At 48.1% G+C, this 8,421-nt stretch overlaps 1 protein-coding gene across 1 annotated transcript in view; it reads right to left on the reverse strand.

Moving 5' to 3' along the window:
- Positions 1–8,023, reverse strand: part of LOC123084576 (leucine-rich repeat receptor-like protein kinase PXL1) — a 12,271-nt gene extending 4,248 nt beyond the window's left edge. The window contains exon 1 of the mRNA XM_044506102.1: positions 7,402–8,023. Coding sequence (XP_044362037.1) covers positions 7,402–8,023 — 622 coding nt within the window. The remainder of the gene's footprint in view (positions 1–7,401) is intronic.
- Between the last annotated feature and the right edge of the window lie 398 nt (positions 8,024–8,421).

Consider the following 8,421-nt stretch of genomic DNA (forward strand, 5'->3'; position numbering starts at 1 on the left):
ATCCCGAACCTCCTCATCCTCCTCCTTGTCCTCCTCCTCCTTGCCAGAGGAGGGCCTCGAAGACAACACCCCTAAGTCGGTGAGGGTGCGCTCTTTCTGGCTGTGACCCCCTGTAGTGGCTCTCCCCCCACCACCTCGCCCTCTAGGGGCTCTCCCCTCACCTCGTCCTCCTCTAGGGGAACCTCTCCCTCGACCTCCCTGTGAGGAGTCATCATCAAGTAGCCGGGGGGAGGATTACGTGCTCGACCACTCCGACTAGGCAGGCCGACGACCTTGCGTAGGAAACCCATGCCGTCGGCCTTCCCCTTGCCCATGTTCCACGAACCTGCATTGAAAAGAGAATAAGCAATTAGTAAATTAATGAAATGAAGGAAAATGCATGATAATAAGGAATAATAAACACATTAATAAAAATGCATAAAAAGGCGTAATTTGCTGTGTGCCTGTGCTATTCCCTGTCAGTAATTGATTTTAGAAACTGGCAAGCTTTGATAATGTAAGAGTTACTTACTTGCTAATTAGCCAAGCAGGCATGTATTACTTACTTGCTAAGAACTTTGATACTATTTGGATCAAAGTTAAATGAGCACATAGATGACAAAAAAAAGTTCAGATTGTAAAATGTTCATTTTGCTGCTAGTGCCCATTTTGAGTAATTGCTTAGAGGGATGATCCTGTGTGAGCTGCTGGAGTGATTTGTTTTCTACATAAAGCTCTTTAGTCAGGCTGGTTTTCGTGAAATACACATGAAGCTTCACCAGCTCCTGTGGGTGTGGGATCCATGTGACATGTGACATTGCATCCATGTCCACCTGGGATAATGATTTTGCAGGTACCCCGAGAGGCCCTTGAGTTTGCCGGAATGTCAATTAACTTCCGTTCCGGCAAATTCGGGTACTCCATATATCCTATTTTCAGTAAAGGTCATGCTGAAATTTTCCGTGAATTTTAGCATGACTTTGCTAAAAATAGGACATATGGGGTACTTGTGACTAATGCATGGGCCGGGGTATCTTAGTAGTTAATTAAGTAGGATCAAGTGCCCCGGTGTACTTGTGACTAATGCATGGCTTTTAGGGTGCCTCGGTGTCGATAAAAACCGAAATGATGAAATGTTAGGCTTTTAGGGTGCCTTGGCGTCGAAAAACCCTCAATGATAAAAGCTTAGATTTTAGGATGCCTCGGTGTCGACAAACCCTAAATGATGAGACCATGATCTTGTTCCTTGACAATAACCAACTTTTTAACCAAACTTTGTTTCTATTTAGAGAGAAACATGGCCCACAACGATGAGGCCGGGGGTTCGGGCGGCAAGGCATTCTGGGAGCTGTCCCAGGAGATGGAGGAACAACCTCACTTGTATGAGGCCGCCGCCTTCCCCACCGATCCTGAGACCACGGATGGTGCCGCCGAGGATGACCACACTGATGCCACCACTGATGGTGCCGCCGAGGATGCCACCACTGATGATGGCGGCGCACGCACAGATGGCAGCCAACTGAAGAGGCAACGGAAGGACCGGCGCCCGATCGTGCTCCGCACCCTCAAGGAGGAAGTTACTGAAGTGGACTCCAACGGGAATCCAACGGCGCCCGAACGAATAGTCAAGGGGTACTCGCTTCAGCTCGGGTGCATTGTCCGGAGCACCGTCTCGATCAACACCGAGAACCTGAGGCATCCTGACCGAGGGAATTTGCGCAACCTCCTCTTCATGAAGCTGCACGAACGATACAAGTTCCCCGCTGAATTTGAAAACACAAGCCTCAAAGGGAATAAAGTGAACAATGCTGCCCTCACGAAGATGAGCAAGGCCCTGTCTACTTGGAAAAGCAATGTGAAGAGAATGATCGAGAAAGGTGAGAGTTATCAGAAGATCAAGGAGAAAAATCCTTCGATCACCGAAGATGACTACAATGACTTCAAGATCAATTGCTCGAGCACCGCAAGCTCCCAATCAAGTGAGTGGGGGAAACAAATGCGGGAGCTGAACATAGGGGAACACACACTCGGTCCCGGCGGTTACAGAGTGGCGGAGCCTATATGGGACAAGGAGGAGGCGGACCGTGCCGAGCAAGGCCTACCGCCCCTCTTCGATAAATACGGTGACAAGCAGACCAGGAACTTTGTTAGGGCCCGGTACAAGAAGGACCCGAAAACAAAGGAGCTTACCACGGATCCGAAGACCAGGCAGCTTGAGCTTGTTCTGGTAAGGAATACACCCCCGCGTAATTAGCTCCATATGGTTGCATTCTAATTAATGAAGCCAAATTTCTAAATGGTTCACATTCCTTCCGCAGGCGACTGAAAGCAGTAGCGCGGGGTCGACTAAGAGCAACCCTTGGGACACCACTCTAAATAGGGGGTTGAATGTAATGAAGAACAAGGATAAGCTCAGTAAGCCGACGTTAGATGGTCGTGTGGCCGGCAAAGGCTTGTCGACAAAATGGGGGTCATACTATACCGCTGGTGTGCGGAAGGAGAAAAAGACCAGCTCGGAAAGCCAGGCGCGAGAGGTTCAAGAACTCAAGGCACAGGTGGCGCGGATTCCGGAGATTGTCCAAGAGCAAGTGGAACAACGACTCGGAGCGACGATCACCGCCCTTGTGCCTACCTTGATCTCGGGGTTGAGTGCGTGGATTGCGGGCGGCCAACAGGGGCCGCCCCCGATTCCTAGCTTCACGGCCAGCAACTCGCATAATGCGATGGCGGGGCCATTGGTGCCTCCGGCGGAGGCGGCATTGGTGTCTCCGACGCCGGCACGGGAGCTTAATGCACCCGGGTGTACGCCGGCCGGCACCTCTTCAGCAAGCGGCCCCTCCGTCAACTGCACGCCCGCCGTTGGCGGTGCCTCGACATTAGCCGAGCTCGACGCCATCCTCACCGTAACTAATTAAGCCTCTCTCGGCCGAGGACTTCATCTCCTTGCCTTTGACTGGGCATCCCTGACGCCCTACATGTTTTCGCAGGGCGCCGCCGACGTTCCGTGCACTCTCCTCCACTTCGTGAACAACGAGTTGGTCGATGTCGCCAAGGGAAAAATTGTTCAACCGGGCAACCCCTTGTTCCACGGTACCCAGATGCCACCCAACTTGTTTAGGGTTCAACTGGTTCGGGTGCTGCCAGGCTGCGATGACTTGTTACCTCCGATTCGACCCGTCGGGGCCGACGATGAAGACGTGATGACCCTCAGCGCCTGCCTGAGCTGGCCCCTGCTTTGGCCGAAGAGCCAAATTCGTTTGGGGGCGGGGGACACCACCCCAAAGATAACACCGCCAGTCGTGCCGGCGCCAAGTCGGCCCCATGGCAAGACCGCCGTAACGGTGCCGGACATCCCTATACCACTGGATCCAAACATGCATATGGCACAGGATCAGAACGACGACGACGACGACGATGATACGACGACGGCAACGTCGATCAGTACTTTGCCGAGCATGTGTACGATGGCGACTTCATGGGGCCTCCTTCTCAAGAACCAAACCCAAAAGACGTGTGCGATCTAGCTCGTACCGCGGAGAAGCCAAGTTGCAACAGGCGCCGTCTGGCGTTCAGCTCTCAGGAGACGCCTCCAGCTGCCGACTTCACCGAGCCTCAGATAGGCGAGGTGCGAAATATTATCAGCCCCAACACACTCAAGAAGGCGGTCTATGAGCAGAACTCGGTCCCATTACAGGAGAAGAAGAAGGCACGCAAAAGAAAGACTAAGAAGGGTGCGAGCCATCCAGCACCGAGTACAATCTGTGCTCAGGACGGGCCACCTTCACCGCAGGATATCTCGAGGAGGGTGCATGTGGCGGGTAGGGCGATGCTACCGACAAATATGCTCAATGCTGCAACCGGTGCTATGCGGAGTCTGCATGACAGTGTTCTTGCTTTGGAGAAGCGGCGTCTCAGGGAGAAGGATGTGGCATACCCGGTTTTCGCGGCCAAGGTGCCAGAGGGCAAGGGCTTTGTGGATAACTCCATCGGGCGTACGATCGTCCTGCGTTTTGATGACATCCACGCTATGTTGAACCTTCATCCGCTGCACTACACCTTCGTTCGGCTATTTTCGCTGAGTATGGAGATGCGGATCATTCGCGACAAGACCCCGGACATCGTGATAGTCGACCCCTTCTACATGCGTGCCAAGATCTTGGGCAGCGCTGGGGACCGGCAAGTCGCGAGTTCTTACCTCGAAGGCGTCATTCTGGCAAACCAAGATAAGGATAACTTCCTCGTGCCTTACTTTCCTGAGTAAGTCCTCCCCTCAACCGGCCCGTAACATATGAATTCTTACTTTTCGATCGTTTTTCTTTTAACATTCCGTGTTTTCTGCAGTGACACACGTTGCACGCTCATCCTCCTAAGCCCCAAATATTCCATGGCCACGTATTTCGACCCGGACCGTCAGTCGAACGTAGACTACACAAATGTCAAGAAGGTTCTTGATGATGTTCTCCCCGGCTACGCCCAATCTGGAGGCACCTTCACCAGGCCTATTCGTAAGTACGGCAAGCACGTGTTCTCCCACAATACGACGTTCTGCTGCGTCAAGCAGCCGCCTGGCGGTCAGAAGGGTGCCTACTACGCCATCCATCACATGCGGGCGATCGTACGGGACCATCATCAACTTCTGCTACCGAGTAAACTCCAAGATTGGGCCGCGAGCGTGTCGGCAATCCAGGATGCGGACCTCCGACAAGAATTCTTTCGCATCCAGTCGGAGTTTGCGGAAATCATCCATCAAGATGTCCTTCGTACCTCGGGGCAGTTCTACCTCAGAAATCAACCGTCCAACAGTGACATCGACACAATGCTACAAATGCAGGATGACAACGCCCGTTCTTTCATGACTCCCACGATAGACGGCGGCTTCATCCACGCTTCGGTCCCTTGAGTCGAGTTGTCTAGTTCTGAAACATCGATTGGCTCATGTTGTAATTAAACTTTAATGAACTTGTAGTATGTCTCTTTGGTTTCGAGAGTCGTTCAACTTAGATGTAATCGATGCTATTAATGTCTTGCTTTTCTCTTCCGATCGTTCTGTTGCATAATTATATATTGCTTATGTATTGTCTGTGAATTGGTACTAACGTTTCGTTTGGCTAGTGCATAGCGATGCCGATGTATGTCGTGTACAAGGGTAAGGTTCCCGGAGTCTACGATGACTGGGAGGAGTGTCGGAGACAGGTTCACCGATTCAGCGGTAACAGTTACAAAGGGTACACCACTAGGGCCGAGGCCGAATCTAGATACGCCCGCTATCTAGCGGGAGAGGGGAGGGAGCGTTGGAGGAACCGGATGAAGACGAGTTTCATCGTGATGATGCTCATCGTGATGACCGCAGCTCTCTTCTATGTGATGGTAGTTTAGATGATCGATATCGACTTGTAATGTGAAGACAAACTCGCTACTCGCGGTCTCGAGACTTGTAATATAATGTTCTATCTTTGTTCGGTCTTTTTAATTCGGAGACTAATATGATGAATTGTATTCGGAGACTAATATGATGAATTGTATTCAAAGACTAATCTTCTATTGTATTCGATGAATCTGTTGTTGATGTGTGCTGTCTATATTTTGTCAAATTATACATTTTGTAACCTGTGCAAAAAACAAAAAATAAAAAGATAAAAAAAACCTAATATTCATACTAATGGCGCATCACAGGACAGTGCGCCATTAGTATGACAGTGCATACTAATGGCGCATCACTGGGTAGTGCGCCAATAGTATGCCGCGGTTACTAATGGCGCATCCAGTGGTGGTGCGCCATTAGTATGCCAAAGCACCTGGGTATACATGGCCCCTGGGAGGCATACTAATGGCGCACGCTGGCCTATACTAATGGCGCACCCGCGGTGCGCCATTAGTATACCAGATACTAATGGCGCACCAGGTGGTGTGCCATTAGTAAAAATTACTAATGGCGTGCTGTTAATGGCGCACCACAGATGCGCCATTAATGGCCATATTAGGTGTGCCATTAATAGGGGTTTTTCTAGTAGTGCAATAGCAACATACTAAACGATCAAGTGCTAAGCTAACGGAATGGGTCATGTCAACCACATCATTCTATTAATGATGTGATCCCGTTAATCAAATGATAACTCATGTCTATGGTTAGGAAACATAACCATCTTTGATTAATGAGCTAGTCTAGTAGAGGCATACTAGTGACAATATGTTTGTCTATGTATGCACACATGTGTCATGTTTCCGGTTAATACAATTCTAGCATGAATAATAAACATTTATCATGAAATAAGGAAATAAATAATAACTTTATTATTGCCTCTAGGGCATATTTCCTTCAGCTCTTCCTATTAGGATTGTCAACATGTCAACGACTATGTTGAACAGAATCGGTGACATCGGATCTCCTTGTCTCAGACCCTCGTGTGTCTGGAAATAATGACCTATGTCATCATTTACCCTGATTCCAACACTTTCTTTTTGCGTGAAAGAATCTACCTGGTCCCTCCAAGCCTGGTCGAAACCTTTCATACGCAAGGCCTGCTGAAGAAATGGCCATTTTACCTTGTCGTACGCTTTCTCAAAATCCACTTTAAAAACCACACCATCTAGTTTTTTCGTGTGGATTTTATGGATTGTTTCATGTAGGACCACAACCCCTTCTAGGATGTTTCTGTCCGGCATGAAAGCAGTTTGAGACGGCTGCACCACAGAGTGCGCAATCTGAGTAAGTCTATTAGTCTCAACTTTGGTGAAAATTCTAAAGCTAACATTAAGAAGACAGATCGGCCTACATTGCTCAATCCTCACGGCCTCTGTTTTCTTAGGAAGCAAAGTAATTGTTCCGAAGGTCAAGTGAAACAACTACACGAGAAAAGATCATGGAACATCGGGAGCAAGTCCCCTTAATGATGTGCCAGCACTTTTTATAAAACTCTACCGGAAAACCATCCGGGCTTGGAGCTTTATGATTTTTCATTTGTGAAATTGCTTCAAACACCCCTTTCTCCGAAAATGGGGCCGTCAACACTTCTAGTCTAGCATATTAGAAGCTTAATAATTTTTATCATCACATCAAGTTGTTATAACCGATGTGACAACTGACAAAAGTGTTATGAAAGGTAGAAGTGACTAAATTGTGGAAGAGCTGAACTAGAGCTACGACAAGTAATTTGGATCGGTAGGAGTAAAATATTTGAATAGTCAAGGACAATGTTAACACACAACAGCATGGAACTTGCAACAGCTACAATCACAATATAAATGCATCTATGAAGAGGAGAAAGATGGGACAAAATAGCCCCAAAACACCCCTTTTCCGTTAGCTGGCTTGGTGCGGTACCATATTCTGCAAGTACAATTGCTATCAGTAGTTGAGTACTAGTTAAAAGACCAAACTAGTTAAGATAGAATTACATTGTGTGCATCGATCCCCCGCCATACCTGGAGCTGCGTACCCAAAGTTACCAACGGGAATCTCTGCGATCGGCAACGGTTGGTTGAGCTCAGCCATGCTCATTTGTGCAGCACCAAAACTGGCGATCACAGCCTTGAAATCCTGATCAAGCAAGATGTTGTTAGAGTTGATGTTGTGGTGGACAACTGGTGTGTTGCATCCGTGGAGCAAGTGGCACAGCCCTTTGGCAACGCCAATGGTGATGGCCATCCTCTCGGGCCAGGTCAGCGGCAGGTCGCCCTCCTCCCGCTGGTGGAGCCAGTACTCAAGGCTGCTATTCATCTCGTACTTATAGGCAAGCATGATCGCTTCATCCCTCTCGATGACACCCAGGACGCTGATGATGTTGTCGTGACAGATGCTGGCTAACAGGTTCATCTCCAACTTACACCGGTTCTTGACATTGTCATCTATTAGTAGTGTTGGGTTCACATTCTGAAACTTCTTAACAATCAGTGTAGTCGGGAGACCAATGCCAGCAGTACGCTGAACGTGCACTAAGTACAGTTCGTCCTCCCCTATCCTTCTGCTAATCCACATCCTTTTCTTATTATTTTCGGTAAGGCTGTTGACTATGCCTTGATCATTGAGCACAGTAGGCAGCGTCATCACCTGAACATGGCTCCGGAGCTGCATTCTTGGAGCGCGTGAAAGAAGTTAGCATCAAGTGTGTATCAACCTGTAGATGCATTATTTATTACTCCCTTCATTTCATAATGTAGTATATATAGATAGAGTCAAACTTTGATCAAGTCTGGAAAAAAATATTTACATCTAGAATGTAAAACATATATCATTAGATTCACCATAAGATGAAGTTTTATATTTATATATTCGGTATTGTAGATATACATAAATTTTCTCTACAACCTTGGTCAAAGTTTGACTTTCAAAAAATCTATACGCACTACATTATTCGAGGGAGGAAGTAGGTTTCAGTAGTCCAAAGATGTATGTACATATAAGAACTATTGAGAGATAAAAAGTGATGCATGTTCGTAATTAGA

The sequence above is a fragment of the Triticum aestivum genome, chromosome 4A, assembly GCF_018294505.1.
Source record: "Triticum aestivum cultivar Chinese Spring chromosome 4A, IWGSC CS RefSeq v2.1, whole genome shotgun sequence".
NCBI lineage: Eukaryota > Viridiplantae > Streptophyta > Magnoliopsida > Poales > Poaceae > Triticum > Triticum aestivum.